The sequence below is a fragment of the Phacochoerus africanus genome, chromosome 12 (assembly GCF_016906955.1).
Source record: "Phacochoerus africanus isolate WHEZ1 chromosome 12, ROS_Pafr_v1, whole genome shotgun sequence".
In the NCBI taxonomy this organism is placed as follows: Eukaryota; Metazoa; Chordata; class Mammalia; order Artiodactyla; family Suidae; genus Phacochoerus; species Phacochoerus africanus.
In genome coordinates, this window is record NC_062555.1 from 48,319,994 (window position 1) to 48,340,028 (window position 20,035).

The window sequence follows — 20,035 nt, forward strand, 5'->3', positions numbered from 1 at the left end:
GACCCAATGGAGTAGGAGGTCAGCCTATTACACTCTTAAGTAGAACTCCTACTAAGTTATAGGCAGTGTTAAGTCACTAAAGAGAATTCAGAATCACCATATCTTAGAGGTTAAACTTATGAATGGGTAAGACTTTCTTAACTTCTTGAAAATGTTTGCTAAGGTACCAAAGTAGACAATCGGATCCAGTCAATGTATAAATGTATATAAAAAGTTGGGAGGGGTTTAATTAAATCATGCTATAAATGAGACCACGTTTTAAAGGATCGTGATTTCTAAAATTTGCAAGATTCATAAATATGATAAGATTTGTAAGATAAATTTTAAAACATAAGAACTACCTATGGGTATATTTCAATTTCATAGTTTTTTAAAAACTCAAATTAACTTAAGAATATTCTTTCTAGATACAGGACTCACTCTTTTTTCTTTTTTCTTTTTTTTTTTTCTATTTTTTTTTAGGGCTGCACCTGAGGCATATGGAAGTTTCTGAGCTAGGGGTCAAATTGCAGCTGCAGCTGCTGGCTATGCCATAGTTATGGCAACACCAGATCCTTAACCCACTAAATGAGGCCAGGGATAGAACCACCTCCTCATGGATCCTTTTTGGGTTCTCAATCCACTGAGCCACAATGGGAACTCCAAGACTCACTCTTGAGTGCATCGAGTAACTAATAACTCATGCATGGCAACTGAGCTGTTTCTCTTCCAAATAAAGTTGGTGTTCATTAGGAAGTCAACACATGTTGACAGAACTGTCCAGTTATTCTTTCCATTTGCACCTTCCTCACTTCCTAGCAGACGGATTGTTGCTTTTGAAAGATTGAGATGAGAAGTAGCAACACTATCTACGGACCTTCCCAATTTTTGCTTTAGCAGCTTTCTTCCACAGTGTCACCAATTCTCAGCCCTAACTTGAGTGTATTAGGATTCTATGGACAGCTTTCTGAAAATATGTATGCCCACCACCTACACCAGCTAGAATCTCTGAGGATGGGGTGCAGGAACTTTGTGGTGGTGGTGTTGTTTGTTTTTGCTATTTTAGGACCACACCCACAGCATATGGAGGTTCCCAGGCTAGGGGTTGAGTCAGAGCTACAGCTGCCAGCCTATACCATAGCCACAGCAACGCCAGATCCTCAACCCACTGAGTGAGGCCAGGGATCGAACCCACATCCTCATGGATCCTAGTCGGGTTCATTCACCACTGAGCCACGAAGGGAACTCCCAGAATTTTATTTTTAAGTTTCTTGGTGATTTAAAGTGCAGACAGAGTTGAGAACCGCTGGTCCACAGTGTGAGCCTACCATGGTCTAAAGTTCCCGTAGAACTTTCTGCAATTATGGACATTGCTATATATTGGTTTGTTTGTTTGTTTGTTTTCTTTTATGGGCTGCGTCTGTGGCATACAAAAGTTCCCAGGCTAGGGGTTGAAATCAGAGCTGTAGCTGCTGGCCTATACCATAGCCACAGCAACGCAGGATCTGAGCTGTGTCTGTGACCTACACTACAGCTCACTGCAACACCAGATCCTTAACTCACTGAGCAAGGCCAGGGATCGAACCCACATACTCATACATACTAGTCGGGTTCATTACCCACTGAGCTACAATGGGAACCCCCAGTTTTAGGCCATTTTAAATGAACCGAATCTATCATTACACAGGTGCTGAGCGACTCTTTTTGATAGTGGACAAAACCAGTCCAAACTTGTCTCTTCAGGGTCCTTCATCCCAGCCTCCTGATGAGGCCTCTGGTGGATAGAAGGAGAGCTCCAAGCTTACACAGGCTTCTGGAAATGTTAAGGATGTTTCTTACTCATTTAGGTTGGAGGTTAGCTTCTTGGACTTCATACTTCAACAAAAAATGAGCAAAAAGTCTTAGAACTAAATATTTCTCAAGTCTCGAAGCAGTGAACCCACTGAACTCTTGGAAAGTTCCTCTTTGCTCCTTGGAACTGACAGTGTTTTTCAACTGGAGGTTGTGACCTCTGTCTTGGGAGGATGGAGAGTTTCCAGTGGATTGAGGCAGTGGCCTGAGTTTCAGAGCTAAATATAGGTCACTAGCATGGCAGCCTCTCTTTCTCTGTCTCATCAAAACCACGTTCTTTTAATGAATGTGGATCATCAGTGGTTGGTGGGATTAACTCTTGAGAAAAGCCAGCAAAATGTCGCAGATACATAGTGTTTTTCAAATGTAACTGGCTGTTGGGTGCAACTAAGTTCTATTTTTACTTGCTTCTAAAAATAATTTCTATGAGTTCCTGCTGTGGCAGTGGACTAAGAATCCAGCTGCAGCAGTCTGAGTCAATGTGGAGGCACGGGTTTGACCCTCAGCCTAGCTCATAGGTTAAAGAACATAGCATTGCTGAAGCTGCAGCATATGTCACAGTTGTGGCTCAGATTCATTCCCTGGCCCAGGAACTTCCATATGCCATGGGTATGGCCATAAAAGCATAATAATAATAACAACAATAATAATTTGTAAATTATGGATTACTACTTTTTAAGTTAAAAATACACACATATATGAATTGCTGGAAAAATAAATCTCAAGTGTTCATGTTGAGGCATAAGAAGAATCCTCCTTCATGTGATCGCTCAGCTCTCAATGAAGCTGTCCTCACAGCTCAGATCCTGCATTGCTGGCGTAGGCCAGCAGCTGTAGCTCCGATTTGACCCCTAGCCTGGGAACCTCCATACGCCATGAGTGTGGCCCTAAAAAGCAAAAAAAAAAAAAAAAAAAAAGTCAATGAAGCTGTCCCGACCACCTATTCAATTCTACCTATGTATTTATTCATATGTATTTAATGATACCCTTTAAAGTTTGGTGTATTTCAAAGTCAAAATATTCACCATGGCAGATACCAGTTGACTCTCCAGAGCAGTGTCCCAGAGGGTGGTCCCCAGACCAGCAACATCAGCAATATCTGGGAGCTTGGAACTCCTCAGGCCCCATCCCAGATCAACTGAACTAGGAACCCCAGGCAGGGGCCCAGCCACCTGTCTTTTACATGGTCCTGGTGCACACTCAAGTTTGAGATCCACTAAGCAGAGTACACTAGGTCCCCCCCAGAATGTCCCAGAGGGGAACTTTCCTACATCCTGAAGACCGTAAAGATGGAAACATTTTGTACATAAAATTGACCTTGTATGTTGTGAAACAGAAGCCAATATTCTCTTTTGACCTAGTGTTATAAATCACAAATTCGCTCACTTCAACAAGGCCTCACTGAGTTTCTTGTCCCTCTAGAAATTCAGCTTCTAAAAGAATTTCATGAGAAGTTCCTGAAGAGAGATGATGCGGTACATGTGTCTTCAGTAAATTCAACATGCAAAAACTCAGCTACATACAACTGATCAATCAGGTGGGCATTGCTTATTTAAGAAAGATTATTAGATTTATAAAGTTATTCACTAGAGGATTAATTTACACAGGGATATCATACAGTGCATTTAAAATATGCTGACTGGCGTTCCTTCTGTGGCACAATGGGATTGGCTGCACTCTGCAGCACCAGGATGCAGGTTTGATCCTCAGGCCCGCACAGTGGATTAAAGGATCCAGTGTTGCCGCAGCTGTGATATTGGTCGAAACTGCAGCTTGAATCTGATCCCTGGCCTGGGAACTCCACATGTCACAGGATGACCAAAAAGAAAAATAAAATGCTGATTTATAGCACATAAATTTACAAATATCCAATGTGATAGTATAGAAGAATAGGCAGGTACATAGACTCTGATTTCAGACTTCCTGGGTTCAGACGCCAGCGTTTTCGTTTACTGTGTAACCTGAAGCGAAACTTTAAGCCTCAGGTCCCTCATTTGTAAAATGGGTATACTAATTGTGCTATCTCCAAAGTTTGTGTGAGTATTTAAGGAGATATTTACTAAAGGTAGCATTTAACCTAGAGGCTGGAACATAGTAAGCTCTAATTAAATGTTTATTTTTAGTTTTTCTAAATTAGCTGCTTCTGTAACCAGTCTGGTCTCTATGAAAACATATACTCATGCTTTGTCATTCAAGAACTGTTTTTTCCCTTTTTTGGCCACCCCACAGCATATGGAGTTCCCGGGTCAGGGATCAAATCTGAGCCACAGCTGTGGCCTATGCTGCAGCTGTGGCCACACTGGATCCTTTAACCCACTATGCCAAGCCAGGGATTGAACCTGTGTCCTGGCACTGCAGATCCCATTGCGCCACAGTAGGAACTCCAAGAATGTTTTTACAAAGCAGTTAAAGTTTACACAAAGCAAATAGGAGGAGCCACACTGAGCACTGGATGGATACTCAGCGGATGTTCACCCTCCCAGGAGCTCTTAAGGTAACTTCAGTCTCCCTGTCAGTGACAGGGTTTAGGTATGAGCATTTCTTATAAACCTGGCCGAAGAGGTATGAGAAGCAGTGTACTGTGGTCTGTGGGAAAGAATTTCTCCTCTTCTAAAAAGACGCGTAAGAGGGAGTTCCCGTCGTGGCGCAGTGGTTAACGAACCCGACTAGGAACCATGAGGTTGCGGGTTCGATTCCTGGTCTCGATTGCTCAGGGGGTTAAGGATCCGGCGTTGCCATGAGCTATGGTGTAGATTGCAGACAAGGCTCCGATCTGGCACTGCTGTGAGCTGTGGTGTAGACTGCAGATGCGGCTCAGATCCCGTGTTGCTATTGCTGTGGCTCTGGCGTAGGCCGGTGGCTACAGCTCCGATTAGACCCCTAGCCTGGGAACCTCCACATGCCGCGGGTGCAGCCCTAGAATAGACAAAAAAATAAAAAGATGCATAAGAGAAACTCTCCTCCCTTTGGATATGATGCTTAGGGTTACAGCAGAAAGACATTGCTGACATTATGGTAATGTAAGAGAATGGGACCGACAAGGAACTTGATAACATTGCTGAGCTATTGAACCAAACCTAGAACTCACTAGCTTGTCTCCTGATTATTAATTTAGTTAAAAATAATAAATGTCCTCGTGTTTAACACCATTGTCTGTATGATGCTATATTAGTTCAAAAGCAAACTAAATGATGTATAATGCAATTAATTACTATCTTAATTGGTTCTATGACAAAATAATTTGGTGACTTTATTCTGGAGGTCATCGTAACCACACATAGAGAATTCTTACTGCATAGTTCCTTCTCTTCCGATTCATCTGTATACAACAGCTGTCTTACTTTCCTGCTCCATATCTGATAGGCTTAACTAATTAACCATTAGCTAAATGTCTAATTCTATTATCTTCATAAGTTAAAGTATAAATGCTTATTATACAAAATTTCTACTATATAAATATCTTTAAAATATTTCAGAAGATTTCAAAACAAAAATAAATGTTTTAATTCTGATATAATCCTTTAGCACTGTAATTGCATTTCCCAGCTCCTTTTCACAATTTTTATTTACACTGGCAATTATTTCATGCCAATGTGAGCAAAATAATTTATATAAAAAAGAGGCTTTACCCCATTAAAAAAAAGTTTTCCTTCAGTAGAACTTACAAGGACACATCCCAAATGTGATCACCAGAGTGATCCTCTCCTTTCTTCTCAAGCAAAGTAGTTAAAGTTTTTTTTCTCACTCTGCAGTTGGAATTTTCATTAGGTAACTGTCTTTTTATGTAGCATCTATTTGGGCTACATCTAAATTCTAAGGGCTATTTTCTCCTCATTGTGTCCCAAATAATGGTCTTTCAATAGGACACATTAAATCCTATATAAACAGACTGAATTTTTTTTTTTTTTTTAAGTCTTAGGGAGTTCCCTGGTGGCTCAGTGAATTAAGGGCTTGGTGTTGTCATTGTTGTGGCTCAGGTTACTGCTATGGTTTGGGTTTGATCCCTGGCCCAGGAACTTCTGAGTGCTGTGGGCGGGGCCAAAAAAAAAAAGTTTTACCCCAGAAATCTTATTTTGCCTTCTTTCCCAGTTAGGAACCTCCCACATCCAAGATCTCATATTTAAAATATTTTTAAAATGTTGACCCACATTGGGGGAGTTCCCGTTATGGCTCAGCGGTTAACGAATCTGACTAGGAACCATGAGGTTTCAGGTTCAATCCCTAGCCTTGCTCAGTGGGTTAAGGATCCAGCGTTTCTGTGAGCTGTGGTGTAGGTTGCAAATGCAGCTGGGATCTGGTGTTGCTGTTGCTGTTGCTGTGGCCGTGGCCAGCATCTATAGCTCCGATTAGATCCCTAGCCTGGGAACTTCCACATGCCACAGGTGCGGCCCTAGAAAAGACAGAAAGACGACAACAACAACAAAAAAAATGTTGAACCACATTGGACTGTAAACTCCATGAGAGCAGGGATACTTGTCTCTTTTTCTTAATTTTGTATCCTAGCATTTTTGCATAATTGTATATAATAGGAGGGAAATTTAGAACAAACAAACCCCCAAGTAAAAATAAATGTTGAATAAATCAAGTATAAAGGACACTCCTTTCATCTTTTTCTTTCTTTCATTCTTTCTTTTTTTTTTTTTTAAGGGCCGCACCCGAGGCATATGGAGGTTCCCAGGCTAGGGGTCGAACCTGAGCTATAGCTGCTGGCCTACACCACAGCCACAGCAACACCTCTGGGACCTATACCACAGTTCACAGCAACACCAGATCCTAACCCCGCTGAGCGAGGCCAGGGATTGAACCCGAAACCTAAAGGTTCTTAGTCAGATTCATTTCCGCAGCACCATGACGGGAACTCCTCATCTTATTCTTAAATCATTATCTTTGCTTTACTTTCCCCTTAGAGCCTCCATTTAAGAATGTTTTTGGAGAGATGAGAAGAAAAAAAAAAAAACACAAAACACCCACTTGGTCTCTTACTCTCTTTCCCCATCTCTTCCTTCGCAAAACATGTAATGATTGGTCCAAGAAACAGTACAGGTAAGTATACACAAAAAGGTGGAATTAGAACCATACAATGTCAGGTCTGTATTGAATTTGGTGTTCAGAGGATAAAATTTTAAGCTATTTTTCCTTCTTCTAAAAAGTTTACTCCAAGATCTACTAAATTGGTCCTGGCTAATATTTTCAGCATTTCATGATACGTCATCTTACCATCACTGTATTTCTTCTCTTTTGTTACTGCATCTTTCCCAATACGTCGACTAACCTGAAAATTTCCCCAATCTTCAGCAATACTAATGAATACAAATTAATAAACTAGGAAATTATATTGGCTCACTACATTAAGTCTAAATAAAAATTTCAGTTTATTTCCGTTATTGATTAAGCTCATAATTTCAAGTTCATTTTTCTGAGGTTTATTGTTTGAAATTTGATTTACAGATTCTCCATGTCATTGACATCATTTATTTCTTCTTTCTGTAAACTGTTTTTTTTTTTTTTTTGGCCATTTCACTACTCATTGACCCCTCCCCTCCATCAGAGGGATGGGCAGGATGAAAAAAATGATAATGATATTTTAACACAGTCAATTTTGCTTCTTGCTACTATCTCTGATAAAAAAGGTGTGCAAGAAAAAAAATATGTAATCGTTGTCTAAAATGACATTTCAAGATTAAAAAAAAAAATTTTATTGTCCATGATCTAGCAACTGTCACTATGGAAAACTGAGTTAGTTCTCTATATACTACATTTAATAAATACAGATTTTTTTTCATGATAAAACATAGGTTATTATAATAATTCTAATCATAATCTCACCAAACTCATGAACTAAACACCTACAAAATGTTGCCAATTTGGAAAAAAATTAACGTCCAAAGAATCAAGAGCTAAAATGAAGCACAAGGTGGATTTAAAAATGGAGAATAATATAAAACAATGAATTGGTTTTTGCCTCGCAGATTTTAAACCTCCTCCTTTAGGGATATAAGAATCACACAGAGAAGAATATCTTTAACATAAATATCTATGGGTGATTTTGAAAAGTGAAGATGTAACTATAATGATTACTCATAATCAATGATGTAATAGTCGATGATGTAGGAGAACAAAGAACATTGCATAGCTACATACGGACTTCACAGCATCAGTTTGTTTTTAAAAGGGGGGCTACATTACACAAACATTTTTAGTTTTCACCAATTAAAATGCAAAAAAAAAATCACCAGCTGAATAACAGAATATTTTAGCAATAAAGTATATTTTATTCAGTAGATTAACTTCAGAGAACTCAACTCTCCAGCACAGAGGGTTAGATCATGTATTTACACCTGCAGTATTTTAGTCTAGAAATAATCTATAATGCCAAAACTAGGCTTGATGGGGGCATTGAAATTTTATGAGGAGATAAAATGTTACAGTGAACAGTCTCAAATTTTTATAGCCAAGTATAAACAAAATATAGGCATAATACACAATTGTTGTTGAAGTTCAAGGGTCCTACACAGATAAATAAATTATAGGGACACCAAAATCAGAAATACTATTCCTAGGTATTTTCACACATTCTTTTATGTCAACATTTTAAATGATTAGTGAAATGAGCATTTACATATTTCAAAGTGAGTAAAAACACTTACTATATTAACTCCAGAAATTTTTTACTCTCTCAAGAAATAATGTATTCAATCATATGAAAAGGTTGTCTGGGATACTATTTCAGTTGTTTTTGTTTTATTTGGCAAAATATTTAGGTACAATCACTGATCTCTCCTACTTTCTTTTTCAATTAAGGGCATATTTATTATCTCCATAAACAACTAAAGACCAGTAAAAACTATGTCATATCGTAATGTACATTTTTGTTCTTGGGAGGCTTTGGGCCTAAATCCCATATTCTCTAATCAGATAACTCCCAATAAGAACAAAGATGGAAAAGATCTACCCTGCATTTAAATATATGAATACCAATATCTTTAAATTTAAAAGCAGTGGTACACAGATTCTTAAAAAAATTATCTCATTCCAAAATACTTATTCTTTTCAAATAAGGAAACACATAAATTCAACCGAATATCACTTTGAGATAAAACAAACAACAATGTAGGCATTATTACCTAGAAAATTCCCAGGAGAAACTTAGAATACTTATTTAAGAAATCCCTAGGTTCAAAATGAAATTCAACTTTTACAATGTTCAGTGAACTAAAACTCCAACATTTTGTTAGAAAGAAGACATAAGCACGGATGGTATTGTGAGAGAAGGAAAATGCAAGACGTTTCTGAGGAAAGAGAGAGTAAACTGACAGCTTATTATGGAAGAAATTTTGATCTAGAGATAATCAGATCAGATAAAACACAACTGCAAACTGCATGCCCGTCCCTGCTGCTCCTGGACGGGTTGTGACGACATGTCTGTTCTCACTCACAGTTCACAGTTCGCAGAAAACATTAAAATAACACAAACCGAATAATTTCCTCGCACCAAATCGAACTTTCTTTAAGGAAATAAAGGGAGAAGATAATAGATCAAATCTTGCCCCACCTCTTTTTTTTTTCCTCCTTTTTTCTTTTAGTGAAACTGACATAAATTGTTGAGGAGAGCTACAGCGCCACCAACACAGATCAATGCAAAACAAAAAAGATCTCCCACCGTGGGCAAAAAGAAAAAAAAAATTTAGAAAAATGCCAAAAATTACAAAATGTCTCCCCAATGTACCTTTTTTGGAGAAAAACAGGATCTGCAAAGATTACCCAAGGAGGGGCTACAGAGAATGACTATCATGGAACCCAAGTTTAGATCTGATCAGCAAATAAAAGATCCACTATTTAGTAACAGCCATAACTTAATATAAACCCGGTTATGTCAATCTCCACCTTCATTATACCAAGGGCAGCTTTTCTGTAGTTTGTATCCAAGTAATCCATCAAGAAAACCACAATAGGCCTATTTAAAACAACACAAAACCAAACTACATCCCTAGTTTGCCTGCTGATCATTTAGTCCTGGACAAATTAGGTAATACATAATTTTTATAAAGAGGATATGCACATATTTGGCATCACCAACATTGCTGGCACAAAACAAGTCCATCTTGAAAGAGCTGAGTTCCCCTTAGCTCGCAATAATTAAAGTATAATTTATATTAGAAATATTTAGCTTGAATCACAGGCTGAAAAAAAAAAACAAAAAAAACAAAAAAACCAATTTCTTTCTTCCAGTAAAATTTAACCAGACAAGATTAGGTGGAAATGTGCAGAGATCAAAGCTAAAGAAAAAATACAAAGATTGCTTTTGTGAGAAGAAACACAATGAAAATCCTTTCTTAAAAATCTGAGTGGCTCCTTCCAAGACATAAGGACAAAAATGTTTAAAATTACAAACTTACCATTCGTGGAGGCAAAGAAGAAGCCAGTCCTGGAAAAAGCATTGTAACAATATAGGCTGGATACTTGTGTCTCTAGAAACAACAGCCTCCAGGCAGCATATGGAGCTTCCAACATCTTTTAAAATATTTGGGAAAGAAAAAGTCAGACTTTCTTCCATGGTCGATGGCTGAATGGGGTGGCTTCCCCAAGATCTGTGGGCGTTTGGGAAAAATCGGAGAAATATCCACGGAAGATTCAAAGCAGAGGAGGCAGCGGCAGCCAGAAGACTCTGGGGTTAACAACTTTGCGATGGCGAGCAGGCGGGCTCTGATTGGCTGGGAGGCCAGCGTCCCCACAGTCTGCACTATCCCCCCGCTGCCCCCGCCTCCTGCAGCTCGGAAAAAAATGCAGTGTGAGTGCCATTTTACACTGGGCTTTTAAAAACACAGCCACCCAAATGACAAAGTCTGAGCTTGCTCTGAAGTGACACTGCAAAACAATAGCGCCCACGACTGCCTGCGAGCTCGCAAAAAGGCCCCTTTGATGGCCTAGGGAACACGCTTTTTTCTTGCTTATGGGTTTTTAGGGACTAACTAGCACGCTCTTCTTAAGCAGATTGTCATTCACAAACGTCGATGTCTAATTTGGATACAAATGTGGCCGTTGAAAAATGAATTCTATCGAAACATATTTGATTGGATAGCCTGAAGGTACCCGGAAAAGCCATGCACAAAATTCACACCCTTTTCAGCTCAGGGAGCTTAAAAAAAAAAAAACTCCTTAAAAAAAAAAAAAAAAGAATTGGTTAGCCGTAACAACTGCCGTTGGTGCAGGAAATACAAATAAAATAATGATTTTAACCGTTACACTCAAAAAACAATAGGCATCCTTTTTTCCCCCCACCCCCCTTCTTAAAAATTGTTTCAGAAACCTTTACTGGCTGACAGATTTCTACCACTCAGCCTTACAAACAAAATGGCTGTGGTACTGAATTTTTTTGGATCCTCCCACTGTGGCTCCTCCCGGCCTCCAGGAAGTGGTAAAAATCCAAAATAAATACAGTACTAAAAGTACATTGTCCAGGCTGAAGTTGGTGAAGCTTTTGGTAAGGGGGGGAGGGATTTCTTAGAAATGTGCTGCTTTTTTATTAGTCTTTTTAAAAAATTGTTTTGGAAAGAATATCAATCACTAGAGATTTACTTGACTGTAATTTGAACTTCCTGCTTTACATATTTATAAGGTCTTTCACCTATCTTGGCAGGCTTTCAAATTAAGTGGGCTGGGAAATTTGATGCTGTGTGTCTAGTTGGGAGCTGAGTCAGGTATTTGGTGGTTGCAGCTGGGCTTTCAAATAAAAATGAAGTCGAAAACTTAAAAAAAAAAAAAGAATCAATGTGAAATGAATGCTGCAGTGTAGTTGATTGTAAATGTAAAGCCACCCAATCAGCAAATATCAAAATGTGTCAAATTCTGCATGGGTGTGTTAATAGAACACATTCGGTATAAACTTGTTGGCCAGCCACACTTCTAGGGAGCCAGGGGTTCAAAGGAATTGGCCAAAGAAAGGAGTGGGCAAGTATTTGCCTTCTATGGACCCCTACCCCACCCCCTACACACACACACACACACACACACACACACACACACACCCTTCTGGTATTTCTATCTCTGTCTAGCATTTAATAGGTAACATTCTTAGAAGAACTATGGTTAGGGTGACTAATTTATTGTCTAAATCTGGACATTTTTGAGAGTGAACTATTTTTTTTTTATTTTGTAATCTCATCAGTAGTTACCTGATGAGAGTAAATTTCAATAACATGTGATTATAATCAGGAAAACATCCTTAAGAAGTCCTCTAATGAAGAGAATAGACTAAAATTCCCAAGAAAAGAAAATTTTAAGCAGATTTCCTTCCAACAGAAAAAAGTTGCTAGGGGCCACTTTCACTATGTACTATTTTGTCTTTCCATCACCTGAGCTCTGTCCTTTTCTCTCCCATCCCTTCAACCCACCCTTAAATATACACATGGATTTGTATGTGTGTATATATATATACATACATACATATATACACACACATACAATTATACATAGGTAATTATATATGTACATTCATATGTGTATATGGATGTACATGAATATATATACTTTTATAACCTATAGATTAGGCTATTCTGTGCATTTTCCACAATAGGCATATTTCTAGTTACATACTTCCCTACAGCAGAATTTTCTTCAGACATTTTGAGACACTAGTCATGAAATACATGAATGTGAACAACATTCGTTTTGGTAAAGGTAAAATGTAAGGTGAGATATTTTGGAAAAAAATATCACCAAAAGATACAGGATAAATAATTTCACATTTATTCCAATAGTTCTTGAGAGTTTATAGAGTAGCTGGGTGCTACATACAATTAATGGACAAGCAGGAAGTTTATCTCCTTCATGAAGCTCACAGTCTAGTGGAAAGAGAGAAACAAGTCAGTAAATAAATACGTAATTGCAAATTGTAATTGCTACTAAGAAATAAACAGCAAAATCTTTCAGAAGAACAGAGAGGGGAAACACATAGATAAGGTGGTAAGGAAAGTTGTTTCTAAGCACATGGAATTAAGGCTAGACTTGGAGGATGAGTAGGAGCCTGACTTGAAAAATACAAGAGAAATAACAGACAAGGAACTGCTTACAGCATGTCCAAAGGCCCTGAGACTGAATGGAGCTTGGAGTGTTCCAGGAAGTAAAATGAGGCCCATGGCCATGCAGCATGTTGAGAGATAGGGAAAATGACATCAGAGGAGGTCAAACAGGTAGTTACATCTTGCTGAAATTTGTAAGCTATGGAAAGGAATTTGACATCCAAGCAAGGGATTTTCTTCAGAAAGTAAAATATTGGAAGTTAAGAGTTTGGAGGTTTGGGTGATGGTACAATGCAAGGAAGCAGTGGGGAAGTGGAGAAAAAACTCCATGCTAATTTTGAATTTACATAGTGCGTCACAGTGTTTTGGTATTGTATTTTTAAAAATCCCCATTGTGGTTATAGCCACTGATTAAGATTTAGTCCATAAATAAATAGGAGTAAGATACAAATATCTTAGATCCGACACATTATTGGTAAAATCAAAAGAAAGAATTCAGGCGACTCTTTGCCTCAGTTTTGTGCTTCTCTCTTCAGTAGAATTGATCAAAAAACCTCACATTTCATATGAGTTGAACAAGGTTCAATTAACAATTTTTTTAAACAAATGAGGCAAAACATTATTAAGGCTAGAAGTTAACTACTCTAATTGGAATAAAACCAGTTATTCTTCTTGAATTTACTAACTTGTTATTAGCAATCCAAATCCTGGACACACGTGGGCAGAAACAACGTGTTCAATTTCTTAGATTCTAAGACTTAGAAAAATTTAAAAATCAGACCAAATCAATGATGGGGAATCCTTTGAATAAGCTTTTTTTTCTTTTTTTTCCTGCCACATTTGCAGCAGGTGAAAGTTCCCAGGCGAGGGATTGAACCTCGCCACAGTTGCAACCTGTGACACAGTGGCAGGAACTTCCTGAATGAACTTTGGTAGTAATAGGAGTCTCTAGAAGCAAATCAAATTGTGAACCAATTACATAATGTAGTTTTTAAGATCTTTAGAACTATGTGGGGAGGGAAGGTATGTTTTGGAATTCAGATTTTAAATAGTTATATGAGGAGTTCCTGTCGTGGCGCAGTGGTTAACGAATCCAACTAGGAACCATGAGGTTGTGGGTTCGATCCCTGCCCTTGCTCAGTGGGTTAAGGATCCGGCATTGCCATGAGCTGTGGTGTAGGTTGCAGACGCGGCTCGGATCCTGCGTTGCTGTGGCTCTGGCGTACAGCTCCAATTCGACCCCTAGCCTGGGAACCTCCATGTGCCACGGGAGTGGCCCAAGAAATGGCAAAAAGACTAAATAAATAAATAAATAAATAGTTATATGAGGTGTTATAATCGCCCCATAATCAAATACAATAATATTTTGCAATGAAATCTATGATCAGTCGGTGTTCCCACTGTGGCTCAGAAGAAATCCAACCAATGACCAAGAGACTGCAGGTTTGATCCCTGGTCTTGCTCAGTGGGTTAAGGATCCAGTGTTGCCATGGCTGGATCCTGCATTGCTGTGGCTGTGGCATAAGTTGGCAGCTGTAGCTCTGAGAAAAAAGAAATATATGATCAGTCACACTAAATGGGGTAAAGACAGACCATAAATAGCCTCACATCAGTTCAGGTCAGCTTTTGTTACCAACATACACTACAATTTTTTTTTGTCTTTGTCTTTTTAGGGCCTCACCCATGGCATATGGAAGTTCCCAGGCCAGGGGTCGAATTGGAGCTACAGCTGCCGGCCCACACCACAGCCACAGCAACACCAGATCTGAGCTGCATCTGCGACCTATACCACAGCTCACGGCTTAACCCACTGAGCAAGGCCAGGGATCGAACCATCAACCTCATGGTTCCTAGTCAGATTCATTTCCGCTTTGCCATACACTACAACTTTTGAGGAAACTTTCAGTTTTCGAAGATTTGGAGCATTCATAATTGTGGATGAGGGCTTGTGCAACTGTGGACTTAAACCCCATTTAGGCTGTTTCTTAAAAGAAAAAAGTTCTTAGTCAAAGCTCAGAGTCCTAATGATTATGAGCAGAGTTATAATTTGGAAATGGCCAGATTTCTGTTTATGGGCCCTAATAAATTAATGTGCATTGTGCTAAGAAATTTCATTAGTTATTCGTGCAGTCTTGGATAAATCCTTTAAATTTTAACCTTTACAATTTTCCCCATATTTTCCTTCTTAAGAAGTAATGAAACATGCTTTTTTGGCAGAGTATTTAAAAGCAGTACCTCATCAGACTTTTTTTCGCCTGCAAATTTCCCTTTCTTTCTTCCTTTCTTCCTTTCCTCCTTTCTTTCCTTCTTTCTTTCTTTCTTCTTTCCTTTTTTTTTTTTGTCTTTTTAGGGCCAAACTCATGGCATATGGAGCCTCCGGTCAAATCAGAGCCGCAGCTGTCAGCCTATACCTCAGCCACAGCAATGCCAGATCCGCGCCGTGTCTGCAATAGACACCACAGCTCACAGCAACACAGGATCTTTAGCCCACTGAGCAAGGCCAGGGATCGAATACGCATGCTCATGGATACTAGTCAGATTCATTTCCGCTGCGCCACAACGGGAACTCCCTAATATTAAGTCTTTACAGAGGTGATAAGAGTGTTTACTTCAGAACTCTTTACCCACAGTGGGATGATTTTAGATCACATTCATCCATTGCAAACCAAGTGGCATTTGCAAGCATGGTCATTCTGGGAGCAGTTTGTGACCATTCGTGTGTCGAGACTGCTGGATGACTAACCAATGCCCATGCTCCCTTTCTGCCTTCAGAATAAAATTGGATTTTATGTTGGGTTTGCCCCCTAGATCTGTGTTTTCCACACAGTTTTAGGCACTAAGATTTTAGTTGAGGTCATTTGATCCAGCTTTCAAGAAACCTGTAAAGGGGGCTGACTCTGGGACGTGCCTTTGCTCCTCACCTTTGCCCTCTTCCTTCTGGGAGTGTGGTCACCACACCTGGGTGGAGTCAGGAGCTATATTTTGACAACCAAGAAGAGAGCTCATGGCCAAGGATGGCTGAATAGAGAGAAGAAGTCTAGGTTCTGTGGAGCCTCCTTACCTTCAGAATCGTTTTTTAACACGAAAAAAAAAAAAAAAGGAAAACCACCAATTTGTTTAAAGCACTGTTTTGTGGGGTTCCTTCCTCATAACTAAATGCAATTCCTTGTACAATTAGTGTGAGTACTCTTCAAAGTATTTTCTCTGTTAGATTCAGCCACTTTTTAATTGCTTTGTAATGCTAGGTGGAGAAGGAAAAGGAGGGGGACTTTACGGAATGCAAGGGATGTGAGTTTCCGTTTGTACACGTATGTGTCATACATGTACACACGTATATGTAAAAATTATTAAACTGTACATTGATTAATGCACTGAATGCATTTTTTCCATATTTTTAAAGGCTTTTTTGTTTGTTTTAGGACTGCACCTTTGGCATTTGGAAGTTCCGAGGCCAAGGGTTGAATCGGAGCTATAGCTGCCAGCCTATGCCACAGCTGCAGCAACTCGGAATGGCCACAAACTGGCCAGAGCATGCATGGGCATTTCGAGTTTGTAGGAGGCCTCATGAAGGACACGTCTCAGGATCACACCAATCTTCAAAACCAGGTTCTGTGGGTTTGTGGGGTGGCCCCAAGCTGTCATGGAGGAGCCTGAGTGAAAGGGAGCGCTCTCTCTCAGCAGCTTCCAGAGGTCCAGCCCCAGGCCTATGAGAGGAGAGCAGGTTTTCCTGTTCTGCCATGCCTTCTGAGGTCTTGAAAGAGCGTGGTTCAATTTTGAAAAGTTTTGAGAGCCACCTGGAGCTCATCTTTGAGATGCTGGCCACAGGGCAGCATAAAGTCACTGGGTTTTTGGGTCACAGTACAACTGTGGCTGTGTTGAACCTGGACCTGAGGAGTCGTTTGTTTTTTGTCTTTTTTAGGGCTGCACCCGCAGCACATGGAAGTTCCCAGGCTAGGGGTCAAATCAGAGCTGCAGCTGCCAGCCTATGCCACAGCCATAGCAAGACAGGATCCGAGCTGCCTCTGCAAACCACACCACAGCTCATGGCATCATCGGACACTTACCCTGCTGAGCGAGGCCAGGGATAGAACCCACATCCTCATGGATGCCAGTCAGGTTTGTAACCCACTGAGCCACAACAGGAACTCCCATTTTTTAAAGTTTTTTTGAAGTGTAGTTGATTTACAAGGTTGCGATAATTTCTGCTGTACAATAAAGCGATCCAGTTATACATGTACACAATCCATTCTTTTCAGATTCTTGTTCCACACAGAATTCTCTGCTCTAAAGCAAGTTCCTATTGATCAATCATTCCGCATACCTCAGTGTGCATATGCCAATCCCAAACCCCCAGTCCATCCCTCCCCCCTACCTGTCCCCTTCGGTAACCATAAGTTTGTTTTCAAAAATGTGTCTATTGTATATATGTTATCCCTTAATTTAAAAAAGCTATTTTAATATATTACAGAGTGATGGTGAAACTGAAACCAAACTGCTCAGACAGTGAACCCAGCCAAACCTAAGACTGGGACTTGAACCCACAGCTGGGACTCAGACCCACTGTCTTTTAATTAAAATCACTCACCTGGTGTCGGGAGTTAATGAATCATGGAGGGAATTCAACGAGAGTTGAAGTGATGGGTAAGAAGTAGATTTATTAATATAGGACACTTGTGAGGGAAACAAACAGGTGTACAGGGGAAGGGGGCTCTGCCCCAGGAACTAAGTGGGAAAGCAGGTTTATTTAGGGACACACACTCCTTAGAGAGAGTGTGGTTGGTCCATCTTAGAAGGAAAGCAGCCCCGAAATATGGGGTAGTGAGTTTTTAGGGGATAGGTAATTTCATAGGCTAACGAGTGGGAGAATTAGTTCAACAGTTTTGGAGACATGGGGGGGATATCCAGGAATGGGGGCTTTGATGATGGGCCTCAGAACCATCATGGCACCTGTGAGCATGTCTTTTTGCCTTTTCTAGGGCCGCTCCCTCAACATATGTATGTTCCCAGGCTAGGGGTCTAATCAGAGCTGTAGCTGCCGGCCTACGCCAGAGCCACAGCAACTCGGGATCCAAGCCGCATCTGTGACCTATACCACAGTTCACAGCAACACCAGATCCTTAACCCAGTGAGCGAGGCCAGGGATGGAACCTATAACCTCATGGTTCCTAGTCGGATTCATTAACCACTGAGCCACGACAGGAACTCCCAGTGAGCATGTCATTTAGATGCTAAGGTGTTACAATGAACTTATAATGAGGCTCAGGGTCCACTGGAAGTTGAATCTTCTACCATTTTAGGCCTAATCTGCTCTGACCCGTTTTTTTGTCGTGTCCTCAATGGCTATGACATTCTTTAAGGGTTGTGCCTTGTCCCCTTCCTTCCTGTCTCAATGGGATCTGATCATTTGAATCGATAAGAGAGCTGGACAGATATAATTCTTTTAAAAACTATTCAATAAACCTTTCTGTTCAAAGTGTCTAAGACAACTTACCCATTTCTCTCATTTTAAAATGGTGCTCTTAGGAGTTCCTGCTGTGGCGCGGCAGGTTAAGGATCCTGTTGTGATCTGTGTACGCGAGTCTGAAAAGAACTTCCAGACTCATATGGGGGTGAAAAGAAAGAAGCATTTACTGAGCATGGCAAGGTGGAGAGAAAGTAGAGTTTATTGAGATAAGAGAAGCTGCAAGCGAAGGGGGATGACTTCCCGATAATCAGGGAGCGCCTGCTGAGCACATGGTCATGTCTGCTTTTATAAGCCAGGGAGAAACGAGATCTCACCATGCACCTGCTGACCTGCTGATTGGTTGGAGATAGGTCTTAGGATTCACTTGCTGGTTGGATGGGGGTGTATAAGGCCCCTATAGGGGCAGGGTGAGGAGTGGGCCACATAGCTTTCCTAGTAAGGTGCAGGAAGGAACAGACCAGCTTGCTGAAGGTTGGGGAAGGGGCGTTACAATGAGATGGGTGGGGTGATGATAAGGGTCTGGTAATTCTTGTCCTGGCCAGAGGTTTTAAATTCAGTCTCCTTGAAGGGGTCTTCAAGTCCAAAAGATCCCATATTGTCTCTGTGGTGGCTCAGGTTCAAGCCCAGGCACAGCATGGTGGGTTAAGGATCCTGCACTGTGGCAGCTGTGGTATAGTTGCAGCTGTGGCTCCGATTTGATCCCTGGTCTGGGCACAGTTGAAAAAGAAACAACAGACAAATTTTAAAATGGTGCTTTTACATTTATAAATGTTTCCCTATAATCTTGTTGCTGACACAGTGTCGTAGAGACACATGTTCCATCATTATTCACTCTCCAAATATTCTTTTTCTTATATTCTTATTTGATAGCACATGTTTGTCTCAGTCAGCAGCAGCCATCTTCATTTTATGAACCCTAAATTTTGGGTCACTCAAGGTTTTTTTTTCTTTTTAGGGCTGCACTTGGGGCATACGGGGGTTCCCAGGTTAGGGGTCTAATCAGAGCTATAGCCTCCAGCCTACACCACAGCCACAGCATCGCCAGATCCAAGCCACGTCTGCAATGTAAACCACAGCTCACGGCAACACTGGAGCCTTAACCCACTGAGCAAAGCCAGGGATCGCACCTGCATCCTCATGAATACTAGTCAGATTCGTTTGTTGAGCCATGACAGGTTTTTATTCCTATATGGCTTATCAAAATGCTAGGCTCTGTGATAACTGACCTATTATGGACCTAGTGGATATGAAGTGGTTAAACAGCAAAACCCTAGGTTGGAGGGGTTTTTTTTGTTTTGATGTTGGAAGTATCATAGTAAAAACACAACAAAGAGGGATTTTTCGTATAGTATGCAATATGAAAATTATTCTTTTTGCTATTAAAAAACTGGACTATATAGAACTCCTTCCCTTCCATGACTGCCCCATCCCACCCTACCCTGGACTTCAGGATAGTGAAAAAAATCATACATTGGCAGAGACCACACTGCTTAAAATTCTGGCATTGCTTATTATCAGGGAAATGGAAATCAAAACTACAATGAGATATCACTTCACATCTGTCAGAATGGCCACCACTGAAAAAGAATACAAATAACAAATGCTGGTGAAGATGTGGAGAAAAGAGAACCCTGGTACTCCGTTGATGGGAATGTAAATTGGTGCAGCCACTATGGAAACGGTATGAAGGTTTTTCAAAAATTTAAAAATAGAACTACAGTAT

At 40.3% G+C, this 20,035-nt stretch overlaps 1 protein-coding gene across 4 annotated transcripts in view; it reads right to left on the bottom strand.

Moving 5' to 3' along the window:
* Positions 1-10,522, bottom strand: part of EPC1 (enhancer of polycomb homolog 1) — a 111,378-nt gene extending 100,856 nt beyond the window's left edge. For 3 of the 4 annotated variants that reach the window (XM_047755334.1, XM_047755331.1, XM_047755332.1), the window contains exon 1: positions 10,227-10,522. In XM_047755334.1, the coding sequence (XP_047611290.1) occupies positions 10,227-10,268 (42 nt within the window). In that variant the 5' untranslated portion in view covers positions 10,269-10,522. The remainder of the gene's footprint in view (positions 1-10,226) is intronic. The other variant, XM_047755335.1, reaches the window with a different exon arrangement.
* Between the last annotated feature and the right edge of the window lie 9,513 nt (positions 10,523-20,035).